General features: G+C 38.4%; 2 protein-coding genes across 4 annotated transcripts in view; one reads left to right on the forward strand and one right to left on the reverse strand.

The window, feature by feature from the left end:
- LOC148650934 (pituitary tumor-transforming gene 1 protein-interacting protein) overlaps window positions 1-1,991 on the reverse strand; it is a 17,265-nt gene extending 15,274 nt beyond the window's left edge. The window contains exon 1 of one of the 2 annotated variants that reach the window (XM_088600607.1): window positions 1,977-1,991. In XM_088600607.1, coding sequence (XP_088456733.1) covers window positions 1,977-1,980 — 4 coding nt within the window. In that variant the 5' untranslated portion in view covers window positions 1,981-1,991. Of the gene's footprint in view, window positions 1-382; window positions 653-1,976 lie in introns of those variants that run through there. The other variant, XM_088600608.1, reaches the window with a different exon arrangement.
- dus3l (dihydrouridine synthase 3-like (S. cerevisiae)) lies at window positions 746-14,939 on the forward strand. Of its 2 annotated transcripts, none has more exons than XM_088600606.1 (14): window positions 746-884; window positions 3,613-3,707; window positions 5,118-5,382; window positions 6,345-7,007; window positions 8,831-8,872; window positions 9,014-9,166; window positions 9,637-9,753; window positions 10,322-10,387; window positions 10,941-11,051; window positions 11,144-11,240; window positions 12,463-12,538; window positions 13,107-13,295; window positions 13,926-14,054; window positions 14,589-14,939. In XM_088600606.1, the coding sequence occupies exons 2-14, from the start codon at window positions 3,619-3,621 to the stop codon at window positions 14,659-14,661; spliced, it is 2,070 nt and encodes a 689-aa protein (XP_088456732.1). In that variant the 5' UTR covers window positions 746-884; window positions 3,613-3,618; the 3' UTR covers window positions 14,662-14,939. The 2 variants fall into 2 exon arrangements, with proteins under 2 accessions (XP_088456732.1, XP_088456731.1); XM_088600605.1 differs by lacking the exon at window positions 746-884 and adding an exon at window positions 2,929-3,037.
- Window positions 14,940-16,527: the final 1,588 nt, after the last annotated feature.

The following is a 16,527-nucleotide window of genomic DNA, read 5'->3' on the forward strand; positions in this document are numbered from 1 at the left end:
CAATATGGGTACTAAAGAGTACATCGACCCTATCGCGTCCGCGAAACCAACTCTTCTGATGTGCTGAGCGAGTATTTTTTTCAGCTTTGTTAGTAATAGGAGCCTACATAGATAGGGGTTATTCAGCCCTGCAGTACAGTAGCACTTTACACAGCTGCTGAAAGCAACCCCGTCACCTGATTTTGACTCGGAGTAATTTCAAATCCCAGGGAGCACTTCAGTACTGTAGTATCAGACGGAAATGCCAGTTACAACAGGTGAATAAAATAAACGCTACCGGTATGGTGCACTAGTCTAAACTGCATTAACTCGTAAAGAAATGAGCAATAGTATCCACATTTACAAAAGCAATAAAACCGCCAGAGAGACGGGATAAACTTACGCTTATGTGGTGGAAGGGCCGCCGTCGAGCTCTCCGCCGCAGAGAAACGGAAACAGCTCACGAAAAATAAACAAACCGAAGCTGCGATCTGTAACTTCCTCTGATAGCGCATTGTCCCTTCTTATTCTGGACGATGTTGCATTGGTTCTACACAATTGTCCCCGTCAGTCAGAAACTGATATATCTCTCAAAAGCCAAAGGTCGCTTGATACCCCCCAACTGCAGACGCCGAGATTCGCCACTTTCGCACAGAAGTTCCTGGTCGCTCCCCGGGGGGGCTGGCAACTGCGCATGCGCCGTCAGCCTGGGCCGTGCACCGCAGGCGGATGACCGGGCACGCGACGCTGTGTTGTACAGTCCTGGGGTGGAGGCGATTGCCGCGGTCCGGTTTGCACAAAGTTGCAAAAAGTCTTCCCCTCTTCGTTTCAGAATAGGAAAATGACATTTTGCGGCAGGTTGGAGTGCAGAGGTTGATCGGACCTCTAGATATCGGGGTGCAGAGGTAAATCGGACCAAGTGAATCTTATTCTAAAAAGAAGTTCCTTTACTGTGGAAGAGTAGTAATAATAATATATTTTCCGCTATGGATGGAGAAGAGAGCTCCGAGAGCGATTAAGTATTGCCCCGATGTACTATTTCCTATCCTGATTTACTGGGCATCATGAAGCAGTAGAGCACCGCAGCTTAAGACATCACAGAGTTCCATGTTGTTGCATCCTCAGACTGCTGGGTTTAATTATACTGTAGGTATGAATGTATTGTAACGCAACGGGGGTATAATACAAACAAAATCATAGTATAGGAAGGACAAATGATTTAAAAAACGTAGTTATTTGTTCCGTTACGTGTTTTAAAGCGTGGTTGCAGGCACACGCCCTATTTTTTTAGAGCGGTATCCTTACAAATTGAAATGTACATAGCACTGTCTATTACGGAGCACGATGCTTTACAGGACCACAGGTAAGCTACTGTTTCATTACTGTACTGTATTGACGGCATTCTCAAATGCACTTCGCTTTGGAGAAAGTGTTTCATTGACAGAGACATAAGGAAACTAAAATGTATAGTAAATACGCCACAAACCCCTGTAAAATTAAAAAAAAATATAGACTCGGAAAACAAATCACAAAAATGTCTCAAGCACCGAACTTTACATTGCCAGCAGCCGCTATATCACCCCACAGCTCAGCAGTCCCAAGATGGGAGCCCTCCTGGGAAAGCTAAGGTTGCTGCTGGAAGAGGTGTTAGTGGGACCAGCAGGGGGCGCTCACCCTGCGGTCTGTGTGGGTCCTAATGCCCCAGTATAGTGACGGGGACACCATACTGTAAAAAAGGCGCCGTCCTTCGTATGAGACGTAAAACCGAGATCCTGACTCTCTGTGGTCTTTAAAAATCCAAGGCCGTTTCTGGAAAGGAGTAAGGTTATAACTCTGGTGTCCTGGCCAAATTCCCCCCCTGGCCTTTACCAATAATGGCCTCTTAATAATCCCCATCTATGAACTGGCTTCATCATTGTGTTCTCCACTGATAGCTGGTGTGTGGTGTGTACTGGCGCACTATGGCTGCCGTCGGATCATCGACAAATGGGGGCTACTCATTTGTGGTGGTGGAGGGGAGTCCCCATTACTTGTAAAGCGCTTTGAGTGGAGTTTCCACTTACGCTCTATAAGTATGAGGATGATGATGATGATGATGATTATTATAAAGATTGAGTTACTCCATAAAGTTTGTTACGCATCCTGTCGCTGAATGTATGTGTTACCCCTGATTCAGCGTAAATCAATACTAGAATTTTACTTGATCGAATGGCTTGAACTACAATGTCCCCAGCTGAGTGATGTCTCGGTGCTATGAAGGAGGTTAGGTGTTCAATCGGAAAGTACCCGCTGTGAAATTAGTATGACCAGGGGCGCACAAGAGCAGCCGGCCGCATTGCTGAATCCAAATGCCTAATGAGATCTATATTTTAGGGCTTAGGGGATATCATGATCATCAATATCATTAAGAAAGGTTGCTGATGAAAGTTTCAAAGGGAATTCTTTGAAGATTAGTTGGTCGCAAGCTCATTTGGTTTTATGGTATATTTTGTTAGTGTATGCTGTGCTTAAATCATTATAGTGCATTCTGGCGGTTTCATGATAATGTTAATTGGGAGCGAATATAAATCCATTATGCTGTTTTCTAAAATCTATACTAAAGCATTAAGAGAAAAAATAAAACCCCTAGTGTTTTAATTCCCCCCCCTGATCCCTGTGTTCATCTTGATAAATATAAAGTTTTTTTAATGTCGGGATTTATGGATTTACATTGATCTAGTCGAAAAGAAAAAGTAAATGCATTCATACGGGGGAATTTAATTATATGAAGCACATAAATAATCGAAACACCCCTTTTGAACTATAGATACCTTCAAACCTAAGCTTTCTGTGTAAATGAGGTATTCGTACAAACTTTAAAGTGTGTGGCCAGTAAAAACTCGTTATTCCCATCGCGTTTTACAACTCAATAGGAACTAATGTGTACTGGTGAAGTGTGCAGTCAGGAAAGTTAAAAATGATGTACGGGAGAACTCACGTGTTTTAAAGCTTACTGTACCAGCCCGATGAGCACGTTTTGTGCAGCGGTGTTTGAATAACGCTTATCACGAAAAATCAGGTTTGTCTTTTCCGAAAACTCGTACCGCAATGTTAAAGTTTTGTATTTGCTAAAACAGAACGACTGCTGTACCATTTCTACTAAAATATCGGGGTTTCGAGCAACAGTTATTATTTTAAAGCGTTTTAAAGAAGTTGTTTAATTTTTCCGGTTGTGAAACCATTTCTGTGTGTATTAACTATTACGTCAGTTTCACTATTAGCAATATCAGACATCTTTATGCAATGCATAAAATATAAAGTGGATTTTTTAAAATCAAGCAAGTGTGCATCTAAATGTAATAATTATTGATTAATATATATGTACATTATTGATTATTTCGACGAGTTTATATTAAATGCTAGCATTTATTTTAATTAAAATAATGCAGTGAATCGTGTAGAATTATCTCATGTAGTCAAAGTTTATGGACTTTTTCATATTTTACATTATGATAGTGTCTTGTTTGCATTTGAGCCATATTATAAAGTTTGCATTTAATACGTTTTATAACTTGTAAACTCAAAAATGTCAAAACTCTTCAGTGACATGAAATGACCACGGATTGTGATAAAGGTATTTTTCGTTTCCTGAAGGAAATAATGGAGGAGCAAAAGACCAATGAGACTTCAGATGAGAAAGCTTCAGTAATAAAGAATAGCGACAAAGGCATCGCGGCCATTAAGGCTCCGTAAGTACGCTAACTAAAACATTTAAGTTATACATTAACTATGTCATATCCCCTGTTCTTTAGGCGGCGCGGGATTGTTCAAGATTTCCTGAATGGTTCGGGAAGTCCGTAATAATGTCTTGAGCATAGCTCAGTGTTTTAAAGTGTTATTTTAGGAACAGAGGATTTCAATTTCCATTTTCAGGTGTCCTGGATATGTAAACTAATTTTTTGTAACAAAAACACTAAAGATAGGATGTATCTAATAGTAGAGTACATTTTTTAGTGCGCTTAATCCTAAAGGATTCCATAGTTCTAGTGTTGCACCTTTTAAACATGAGTACATATACAGTATATGTTCAACTATATGCTAATAAAAATGCAAATCCCAAAAAGTACAGTTTTCAGATAGTGCACAAACAATTAATGACATTTTATGTTTTGGAAATTTTTGTCTTTTTTTAATAGGCCTTTATTTTAAATGTCTATACTATAGATATTTTACTAATATACTAATTTAACAGAATAATCCTTAAATAGAAAATGAGTAGCTTAATGAGTCTCTTAATGCAGCAGTTGCTCAGTGCGGTGCATCTCCTGGAATTAGGTACCAACTGTGTTGAAAGTTAAAGGAGCAAGCAGTGTTTAAACTTCTGTTTTGTTCTGTGGAGTTATGTTAACCTTTTATTCATGATGTGAACTGCCTTTGATGCTAAATGTATCCCCCAGCTTTCTTGTTATCTTAATCTATTAAAACTAAACCAATACATTATTGAATGATTAACAAAAAATTAGTGTTGAATTGCTGTGCGCTGTGAAAGCAATAATTTCTAATGCAGTGGCTTATTGTGTTAGACGTAGAAGTATCAGAAAGCATTTAATTGGAATTCACAATACATAGACGTAGCAGTTTTGTCATTACAGTCTGAACATTTGGATTAGGATGCTTGAGTTCAAATATCTCACAACTTTAATAGGCTTCACCCCATTCTATATAAATTGAATTTGAGAACTAAGTTTTGAAACATTTTGAACTTTAGGATTCTCCTGCTTACTTAAAAGGCACCGAATACTCTAGGTTATATTAAGGGTTTTCATTCATAGTCCTATGCAAAGTTTGAGATCTCCTGGTTTATGCCTTGTTATTTCTACCAAAGACTAGGCTCCACACACTGGGAGATCGAACCTTCTTGTTTGCAGCATCAGTCTGTGGAGAGCACTGGCTAAATCAGTTGGAGACAGCAACTGGTGCCATCTTGAATACGCGCTTAAAGACCTACCTACCTTTTCACTAAAATTGACTGCAATTTGGTTTTATTGGGCCAGTTCACAGTCTGTTTATTTTCTCGTCACGTCGATGTATTTTACTTGCATTTTCTATTGTACAGCATGTTTATTTATAAAACGCTACACACCACTTATTATATCCAGGTACAGCACAACCAAAGAGAAGTTCCATGAGTGTATAGACTCCGGGTGGAAAGGTGAAAAAAGGGCCTTTGATGCAAAGGGCCCAGAAGGGGCGAGTGAAGAGGCGAGAGGAGATCAGGCTGAGGAACCGCAGACCAAGAAGGTGAAGCTGGAAGAAGGAGGGAAGGATCAAGGAAAGAAGAAAGCAAGGGGGCAGTTTAAGAGCAGGCCTCATGTGAAGCCCCAAAGCTACGACGATAAGAAGCTGTGCCCCTCAATCGTTCAGGTATGTTGTGGTGTGTGCCAGAGATACTGGAGGAGAACCACATGGGAATGCAGTCGCATGGGCTTAACATTGTCACTTTGTGTATATAGAGTGTTAACTTCAGTAGTCTGAAATGTTTTGTTGTTATACCTTGCAAAACACTTGAGTAGACTGCTAGTTCAGTGACAAATGTGAAAACGGTCAGGCCACTCTAGTGGGAAATCATGAATGTACAGGGTTTGTGGAAAGTCTACACTTCTTTTCCACAGCAACACATTTTGTGGTCTAACAGCCTGACATCTTTGACCTTTATTTACACATTGTAACACACTCCTCCAAGTGAAAAACATACTGCTTAAGTGTTAGGAAAGCATTTACAAATGAAAATGTAGAAAATGGGTTGATGTTTCCTGAATGTCAATAACTGCATAACTTTTTATATACCAGCTTATGCTGTTCCGTATAGCAACTTGTACTGGACAGAAGTCAAACTGAGCAATATTTTAATACTGTATCCAAAAAGAATCAGCTTCTAATAGAACATCTATTATTGTCTCTCATAATCTGTTGAAGTGTTGAAGTGATCTTGTCAGATCAGTGTGATTTGAATGGTGTTTTACATCTTGATTTTTTTTTAAACTAAATACATGAGAAAACATGAGACTCTGCATGTCGCTTTTCTGAGGACAGGAAATTTAGTTTCTAAATCATTTAATAATTATGTTCAGTATAACAGTATTAAGCAGGGTTTTAGGTAAAACATATATAAACATGCATATTGCGAGTATAATGTTTATTCCATGCTGAAAGGACAAGAAAAGAAATACGTTTCAGCTATGGAGTCTTCTTCAGGTGTCACATGAATTTTCCTTACAACATGGAATAAACCTTTACCTGTTTCTTTGCATTCTGCACATGCTGACACAGGTACCTACTTGAACATCTAAGTATGATGTTAATGTATATGTCGTGTTTTTTTAAAGGAATGCGCCAGTAAGTGCTTCTATGGAGACAAATGCAAATTTTTCCACAATATTTCCGAGTACATGGCACTGAAGCCCGCAGATATCGGAGAGCGCTGCTACATTTTTGACACCTTTGGGAAGTGTCGCTATGGCCTGACCTGCAGGTTCGCCAAGGCTCATATTGGAGAGAACTTCAAGAACCTGGTGAACCAAGAGCTGCTGGATAAGACGGACGGACGCTCCGCGGTCAAAAACAACCTCAATAAAGACTTGCAACACCGCTTGCGGAAAAAGCAGGTTTCCTTCAAGGCATCCGAAGCTTATCTCAGGGAAATGACCAGGAAGAATCAGCAGAGGAGCACTGCCCAGATGGACGTGGGAAGCAAGCCAGTGGCTAGCGGCAATGCCACCAAGACAGAAGAGCTTTCTGAAGCAGTGGGCAGAAGCACTGCAGCAGATGTCCCAAAAGAAGAAGGAAATGTAGAAACACTAACAGCGGTAAAAGAGGTAGAAACCAACACAGAAGCAGAGGGAATCTCCTCTTCTGTGGAAACAGTTGGTTTGAATTTTTCCGTAGACTCCAAAGAACAAGAACACCACGGAGAAAAGACTCCTGTTAAAACTCTTGGTGTGGTAACTGATGCTGACATTGTAAGACTTCGACCCTGTGAAAAGAAACAAGTAAGTTGTCTTGGCACCAGCTGATGACTTCAGCTTTCAAGGGACATTTATCTTTCTGCTTTCTGCTTGCTTCATTGAAAAATGCAGAAATATTGCAAAATGAGGTCCGACAACTGTTTCCCAGTGTCTACAGTGGAAGATTAACTGATAATGCTCCATGTTATAATATTTGCAGGTCTTTGAACGCGATTAATTCAAGATCCCAATGTCCAAGTAGACAAGCCAAGTGAATAGGAGAGAAGTGTGAAAGGGAAACAGATTTGATTATACAAAGTCAAGTGTTAAATATGTTGAAGTGAAGAAAGTTTTGATTCTTAAAAAACAATTTACACAGGGCACAGAAAAATAAGAAAATAAGGATTTGTTCAGGAAGGATTTGTTCATCTAGGTTGTTTTAACCACCTTCTCACAATTCTCCAAATAACAAATAGCTAGGAAGAAATGGAACACATTTTTTCTTTGAATGTCTCACTCTCCTGGCCTAACTAATCACCACCTCAAGACTAAGTTAAACCAGACTTTTAATGAGGGAATCTGGAGTAAAATTCTGTCCATTTAAAGAAGTAATTTTTATGGATTTACTACTGTATGTCATCATACAGATAACATGTAAAGCACAGCAATTGCCATTCTGTCGTTGTTCATGTTTTTAGCTGATGCTTTTATCCAAAAAAATCATTTATACTTTTGGGTATCATAGTGGAGCAGCAGGTGTGAAGTACCTTGCTTAGAGTTACAACAGCAGTGTGTCATCTGAGATTTGAACCCACAATCTTCCAGTTAAAAGTCCAGAGCCCTAACCACTACTCAACTGTGGTTTCTCTCTGTAGACATGCCTTTAGTACTGGTTCTGATTGCTCGGTTCAGGATTAACCTGCATGTTGCAAGAGAAGAGTTTACAGCTTCCAAAGGGTCCCACCATTTAATGTTATTCTTATCCCAGATCTCGGTCCATTCCCGCTTTTTAATATATGATGACGGAGTGCAATTTTGATAGCGTGGGAAGATGACATTCGTGGCACAAGCTGCATTCTCTGCTGCTGCTATGGTCTCATTTTTGCTACTTGAATGATCATTTTAGTCACAGTATTGGTAGTGTTGCAGCTGCATTTCACTGTGCACCTGTCTGAGGATCACATCCTCGGGAATATAATGTGCTTAAGAATATACTTCATAAAGTGAGCTTGCATGCACCGATGCATGCACAGCGTCGATATAAGTAATGTTTGCTTGTGATGCTGCCGTTCACATTTTTTAAAGTATCTTGATTATTGCTTTGCCAAATCTGTATCTTTGAGATTATTCACCAGATATGCACTACCCTATATACAGTGAAATTGTGGGGTGATTGAAAGTGATAGAGACAGTTTAGACATATGCAAAGTGTTACATATGACATTTATAAGTATGAAATAAGCAGATTTGTCTTATCTTGTGATAAGAAGGTGTGCTTTTAACCTTTACTTCCACTGTGCTGGCAAGAAAAACTCAAAAGTGTTAAAGCTGAAGTGCAGAAATAAAAGTAACTATTTGTTTGACATAAAATCTAAAAAGTCATCTCCAGTATTTTAAAAATAATGCACTGTATGTTTTTTGAAAAACACTTATTCTGAGTTGTCAAATATTGCAATCATAAATTATAAATGTTCTACATATCCATTTCGGAATGCAAAATGAAAACATTTTCATGAAACGTATGTAGTATATTTATAAAACTGAAGTAATTTGTCACATTTTATTGATATAAGCAAAAGCTATCCACATTTCTATTGAAGAAATATTTTAACTAATTTACAGTATCATGTATATTTTTGTTTTGCTAGGTGGACTTCAGAGACAAGCTGTACCTTGCCCCTTTAACAACGGTAAGTATAAAAACGAACAGCAGACCTTCCTTTTTTCTTGCAATATATAATATCAAAATTACTTAAACAGTGGACCTACAGTTACATGACAGTAACGGAGTTCATTGGAATTTCATGCTCTTTTGTTTTTGGAAATTCTAGTGTGGGAATCTTCCTTTCCGTCGAATATGCAAACGTTTCGGTGCCGACATCACCTGTGGAGAAATGGCTGTGTGCACTAACCTGCTGCAGGGCCAGACGTCTGAGTGGGCTCTTCTGAAGAGACACGAGAGTGAAGATCTGTTTGGGGTGCAGGTCAGTTCAAGCCTTATTCCTGTCACCTGGCCTTCTTTGGCAACAGAAGAATGAGACCTGCGAAAGTAGAAGTAGTTTACCCTGTCTTACAAAATTCGGCGTGCCCAGATTTTAAATACTGCCTTCTGAAATCTTAAATGTGCTTTCTTTTAATGTCAAATTCATATTTCTTAATTTTGGAGTATTTCTTATTTGCTTTATGCTTATCAAGACTTAAGAGTGCATGTGTCACGCCCTCCACTAATCAGAAACGCCTTCATTCTTATTCCACTTCAGTCCCAGGTAATTCCAGAAAACGCCATCACTCCAACTAATTAACCAGTTACAACACTGCCCTTATCACCTAACTTTCTGTTTGTGTTTTCAAAACATGGTACAGAATAACACGGTTGAGCTTTTGTACTTAAGGCGTGAAGGTGTTTAGAACCGAGTGTGTTTTATATAAAGTATTGGAATTTTGCTCATTACAGTTGGAGGGAAGCTTTCCTGACACCATGACCAAGTGTGCAGAGCTGCTCAATAAAAACATAGAGGTGGATTTTGTGGATATCAACTCGGGCTGTCCTATTGACCTTGTGTACAATAAGGTAAAGCAGTCTTTGTTGAACAGATATGGAAACGTGAGAAAGCAAGTTAGGTGATGAATTCAACTCATCTGCTTCTATTTCTCTATGTTCCCCATAGCCAGTGCGCTAGTAGGAACAGACCCTCTCCCTAACCCCCCTATCAAATCCCCTTGAACCCTCCACTGGAAAAAGATAATTTGGAGTAGCTAATCAAAGCTAACCTGCATGTCTTTGGGAAGTGGGAGGAAACCAGAGCATCAGGTAAAAATCCACAAAAGATTGTGCAGAGTCTACTGAGACGTGATCCCCAAGCTGGAATCAAACCCTGGACCCTGGAGTTGTGAGGCATTAGAGATGTGCTTGTTGCTTAAAATTTAAAGCTTTTACATTTTTTCCAAGTTACAAGAGACCACCTTTAACTTTATCTTGTGACTCTTAAATACTTACTTAAAAATAATTAAGATTACATAGTGTGTAAGTTGTGTCTATGACAAGTTCTTCAACGGTGGTAGAATGTCTGATATTTTAAAAGAATTCACTAGGAGGTGAATTTGGTGCTTTGCAAATTTCTTTCAATTTCTCGAACAAGGGAGGTGGCTGTGGACTGATGACTCGCACAAAGAAATTTGAGCAAATTGTAAGAGGAATGAACTCGGTAAGTAAAATCTATTAAACAATATTGTTCTGTTTTCATGCTATTTTAAGGTCTGGGAAAAACTGATAAAATACTGTACCAATATTTGTATGGCTTCAAAATATGTTCTTGAAGTTGATTTACTATGATGCAGTCAAGTATAAGTAATCACAGGGAAACTATCCTTTGAACTCTTAAATAATAGAATAATATAACAGTAGTGCTCAACTTCAACTGTCAGTGAATTTACAAAAATTGATCTGTATTTTTTGGGATTATTTAGCTGATGGCTTCTATCCCAAGGATAAATGTTTAGAACAATTACTGAATAGGACAAGTGTACATAGTGCAAGAGTTAGTGTAGAATTATACGATTAGCATTCAACATTAGTGCAGTAAGTTACAGAGATTGTGACACTGCGATAGCAAAGGAGAGATGGGCATATAATATTATACATTTTTGAGGAGCAAACCTGATCTTGTCTCGGGATGACTCTTTTTGTCATGACCTTTGACAGTACTAACAACATTAAGTGAAGGTAAAGTGCAAAGCTTTTGTTTCGTTGTCTTTCAGGTTCTAGATGTCCCTTTAACAGTTAAAATACGGACGGGTGTTCAAGAAAAAAACAGCATTGCTCACAAACTCATACCGGACCTGAAGAACTGGGGGGTATCTCTGATTACAGTAAGTCGAGTCACTGTCGGAATTAGCATGCTGTTTTTGGTTTGTCTTTGTGTGGATCTTCACTCATTCTGTCTCTCGCTCTTTTTGTCCAGCTTCACGGCAGATCCCGTGAACAGCGCTACACAAAAGTAGCGGACTGGAATTACATCAGCACTTGCTCTAAACTGGCAAGCCCTGTCCCTCTTTTCGGTAAGCAGAATATCCCTTTATTTCATGTGGCACCCTTATTTTTATTTGTGTGTGTAAGTGGAAAGGACTAGTTTGTCAGATCACTGATCTTTACTATGTTTTGCCTTTAATGTCAACACATTTTATTACTTTTTGCTTTTGGAAACTGTCTGGATTCATCATCCATCACTCAGCCAGTTGATCTTTATTGATTATACACTTGTAGTCTAGTTACTATTTTAAGAAGATGTTAAGCATATCCCTCAATGTTCTTTATCGTCCAGTACTTAAATGTTTGCAAGTGTACGTTGTGCTTTGCATGTGGTCTTCATACAAACCAGTTTAGTCTCTGAGCTTGTGACTGGAGTGTAGGAGTTCTGTGAACCGACCATGGCAGGGTTGGTACACTTGGCATTTCTGGTAGGAAATGTACTTGGAATTTCCAGGGTTACGTTGTTGTTCGTTGGGGTTGCTGTTCTCAGTGTCTTCTGGGACTCCAGTGTCCAATGTTTTTCAATCCCACCGAGTTCCTAAATGCAAGCTAATTGATTTAAAAATTTCTAGGCATTTTAAAAATTTGCTTTGTGTCGTTAATGGCCTCAATGAAATAGTTGGGATCAACCATATAGCAATTTCTGAGTTTTAGGAAACAGTGACACTCACTGTTTGAGTGCTTGATACATTGTCATTCCCACTGTGTCTGTTATCATAAATCGAACATTGAGAATAAGGGAGAAAACTTTTTTTTGTTCTTTAAAATTTAGAACTTCTGACTCCAGTTAATTCTGTTATACATGCCTGATGTGGAATAACCTGTTGTGTGTGTTTCACATCTCGCATCTCACATCCCTCACCAACAGGACCACATGTCTGCAAGCCTCAGGAGTTAATCAGCCAACGGTTTAGTGCCATTTGGGCAATCGTGGTCACAGTCAGCTAGTGACATGAAACCGGGATTTTAGAGCATCGTTATGGCTTGAGCCACTCGGACGGCATACGTGTAGCCTTTGTGGTGAACCTGAAGTAGGGTATGTTTGAAATCCAAGTGCACAATAGAACAATTACACAAACGGATCAGCTCATGAATTAAAAGCCTGAATTAACAGTTCACTTGTAAGGAAAATGAGCAGGCACAGGGGCCCACAGGGAACTGCTGCCTTGGATGATCTTTACCTTAAGTTATCCTTGGCTTGACAGAGATATAATGATTTTTCATGTAATAAGGAATTGAATTTCCACGCAGGAAATGGAGACATACTGTCTTATGAAGATGCAATGAAAGCCAGGGAAACAGGAGTGTCTGGAATAATGATTGCAAGGTAAAAACAATACATTGGAATGCATATGATCTGTGTAATGGATTATAAGATATGAATTGGTAAAACCATATTGTAATGATATTCAGAGTTTGCACTGAATTAATATTTAATGTGTAATAGATACAGGTTGTTAAGTGATACTGCAGCCTGCATAATGCTTAATCTGAATGTATAAGACTTTGAAAATATTCTGTAGTTTCAAAATATTATTTTCTCTCTCAGTAATTCAGATTTATGATAAAGGACCAGGATGTGTCCTTGGGAGAAAACCATGCTCATATGTTGTGTTTCATTCTCAGAATGATTATGAATACTTTGAGATTTCAGCAATGAAGTAGTTGACTCGTAGTTTGAACCACATTTACTCTACAAATCCAAAGGAGCAATACACTAAAAATGTTAAACTGGAAACCTGAATCAAGTTACATTTTAGAAAGTAGTTACAGTTATATTAACTGGGTATTTGATCTCTTTCAGAGTTAAGAAAAATATTTATGTGTTGGCATCCAGGCTTCGGGTAATCTTTACATTCATTTACACAAGGAAATAATTTTCATTCCTTCTACAGAGGTGCTCTTATTAAGCCTTGGATTTTCACTGAAATAAAAGAGCAGCGACACTGGGATATTTCGTCAAGTGAACGGTTTGAAATCCTGAAAGATTTTACAAATTTTGGCCTGGAGCAGTGGGGCTCTGACACCCAGGGTGTGGAGAAGACCAGGACCTTCCTTCTCGAGTGGCTGTCCTTCCTGTGCAGGTAGAAAGACTGTCAGAAGCAAACCTGTTCTTGCAGCTATACCTTGCCTGACTAAGCAGTGAAAAGAAATGAAATAACCACTATATGGAGCAATTGAATGTGAAATGCAGTCATCATACTGTTCACCTTGCAGGGAGAAGGAGGATTCACACTGGAATTTGAATACGATTACTGTGGTCTCCTGAAAACAGTGTAGGGTGTTACAAAGCCAGCTAGGACCTGTCTCATTGGTTTTGACTACACTGTATTGTATGTCTCCACTTCATGAAAACATGAAAGCTTTTAATGTCAATGTAATACAGGGAAAGCAGTTATCTGTGTCAAAAGTAGAATGCAGATGAGGTCTGTGTCTCACGAGGCCACGCAGGCTTCTAATTAACACCCATTGTTTGTTTTTGTTATGATTAAACTAGTGAATATTAGCCAAAAACCACTTTCCGTTTTGTGGTTTTGCTTACTAAATTCTTATGCTTTATTCCTGTCTTTGATTTCTGTATGTTACACTGTGTGAACAATTGACATCTGAAAACCAAATTCCTTTAAATATTCAAGCCTAATTTACAGTTTTTACTAAAGGGTAAACGTTCCTGAGAGTATTGGGTTGGATTGTTTTTGTATTCTTGCTCGTAGATATATCCCGGTTGGGCTCTTAGAGCGTGTCCCACAAAAGATCAATGAGAGACCCCCCTACTACGTAGGTAGGGATTACTTGGAAACCGTGATGGCCAGCCAACATGTGGGCGACTGGATCAAAATAAGGTGAGAAATGCTTTTTTCTTCTCCTTTAAATTCTCTTCAGTGTCAAAAGAACCTTCTGTTGCCAAACAACTGGGTATCTTAAAAGCTAGAAGGTTAAGTGACAACTATTTAAAACAACAAATGAAGCTTAAAAGCGAACTTTGTAAGAGAAGCTGAATAAGAAGCCTTTTTGGAAGTGTTAAGGGAGTACTAAGTGATTAAAGACCAACATAGATCATATACCGACACGGTAGTACTTGATACTTAATTTTAGATAGATAGATAATACTTTATTAATCCCGTAGGGAAATTGATTAAATTGATTTTTGAAATTGATTTTGGTTAATTTTGTTAATTTTACCTTTCAGAAACATCCACCTATAGACTTTCCAAGCTTTATTTTTTGCATATATTCACCTTTTTTCCATTCTATGTATTCCACAGATGTATTTTGTTAGGCTTGCCTGTAATCTTGAAAATGAGACTGGTTGTTAAATAACAAAGACACGTAAACCAGTGGATGAGAAAATTAAATCTTTCTTTTTCTTCACACAGTGAAATGTTGCTTGGACCAGTGCCCACCAATTTTACCTTTCTGCCAAAACACAAAGCAAATGCCTACAAGTGAAACTTGCAAAGGAACTGGCTTAACTGAAATTTTGAAGCATTGGAGATATTGAATGGATTTTATGGGGGCCAGTGGTTTCTTAAGAAGAACAAATATTTAAAACTTGGTCCATCTTGCCAATTAGGTAGTTAGTTAATCCAAGGCATTTATCCAGTATTGGCCTCAACAACATGGCTGGGTAGCTTCTTTTAAATATGTATTAAGAGTCAGAAGAAACTTTACCATGCTGTGCATGAATGTTTTGAGAAAAATAAAGGTTATGGTTATTGGTTAAATGATTTTGGTGTCATTTGGATTAATTGTTCTTGACTGACTGATACATTCAGGTGACTCATTGTTGCATAAACACTAAATCAGCTCATTAGTAAGAATTGTTAGAGCAAAGGTGATGAGGCGATTTAACCCAGTGATTATAGAGTATGGTGAAAATCAAAGCAAACATGCAGAAGGTAATCAATGTGTGTGCTACTCACCAGCAGTGGCGCCACCTCCTCTTTAGTGATGCATCAAGGTTGTGTGTAGACCAACATTGGTAAGTATACAGTATCACAGATGTGCAATGTGTTTGTGATCTACAGGTCCATCAACAGGGAGGTTGAAGTGTGAGGGTCTGGACAAGAACGTTTATGTGCTACAGAACTATAGAGACAAGAATGGAACGGTTAATCTTTAATATGTTACCAGACTTTAGCCCACTGAACATTTGTGGGATGAATTTGGACTGAATGTGAAAATTAGAACAGGGAACAGGCACATGATCGTCCAGGCTCTACAAGAGGAATCTCATGTATTGCAGACGTACAGCTTGTGTTGCTCCCTCACACAGTGTTAGCTTGTGACTTTCACAGTAGACATAAGTGACCTACTACCTAAAATGTCTGTGCCTGCTACATTTTTTTTCTCAATAAGTTTGTAAATTAGTTACAATTATAAGTGGCTTCTTTTATGGTCAGTATATTATGGAGTGTGTATACTGTGCACTTAAGATGACTCTGCATACAGAGCTTTGCAAGATTATCCACACCTTAGGTCCCATTTTGTTAAATTTCAAATAATGGGTACACTTGAAAAGTAAACATATTTAATCAGAAATTGAATGCTTAAACTGAACACCTTCAAGAGAGAAAAGGATTTGGCTTTAACATTTTAGTTTTTGATTTTATTTTATGGTGTTTTCTGATAATCATAATTAAAATTGTTCCATTTGAGTGTTAAACATTCTGACAAATTATATTGCCTTAGTCTTGCCACCAGGTGGTGCACATTTCACACTGAAAGCTACCAAAACGCCACAGGTTCTTTTAACAAAAAACATTCTTTATGAGGTTTGTATTTAAGCTCTACAGCATTTTGCACAAATCCTAAAAAAGTAATACATTTTCACAATCTACATTTACACAGTTTATATTTCCATGTGCATTGAATTAGATCACCAGTTAAGGGGAGGCAGAAAACAACAGTTTACGTAGAATATTACACCACATGATAGTATTATTTTGAAAAAGACGTGGACATTTCAAATGCTGAAACTAGGGGATTCTTCCAGGGCAGAATGCAGGTGACTACTTGAGTGAATGATGGATGTTGTCCAGATACACCTTCAGAGTGCAGATGCATTATCTTATATCATATTTTGTCTCATAGGTAATATTTGAACCAGGTCAGGTTTAAAAAAACATCTTCACTGTTCATCAAAAGATGACACATTATTGCTGCTTCAGAACATTTGGGGGGGAAAAAAAGTCTGAACTCTGGCAAAATGACACATTTTTGCCCTCTCCAACAGATTTTGTTGACTTAATGTGCTGCCTGGTGTGGCACACAGACACTTTTTATGATACATAAATCTCTTCACCACACTGTCCT

The sequence above is a fragment of the Lepisosteus platostomus genome, chromosome 12 (assembly GCF_059453375.1).
Source record: "Lepisosteus platostomus isolate fLepPlt1 chromosome 12, fLepPlt1.hap1, whole genome shotgun sequence".
NCBI lineage: Eukaryota > Metazoa > Chordata > Actinopteri > Semionotiformes > Lepisosteidae > Lepisosteus > Lepisosteus platostomus.

Excerpts from the sequence above, each read along its gene's own strand:
- dus3l (XM_088600606.1), top strand. The coding sequence starts at position 3,619 with ATGGAGGAGCAAAAGACCAATGAGACTTCAGATGAGAAAGCTTCAGTA. Across the intron at positions 10,388-10,940 it reads TTGTAAGAGGAATGAACTCG|GTTCTAGATGTCCCTTTAAC; the intron begins GTAAGTAAAATC and ends GTTGTCTTTCAG. Across the intron at positions 11,052-11,143 it reads GGGGGGTATCTCTGATTACA|CTTCACGGCAGATCCCGTGA; the intron begins GTAAGTCGAGTC and ends CTTTTTGTCCAG.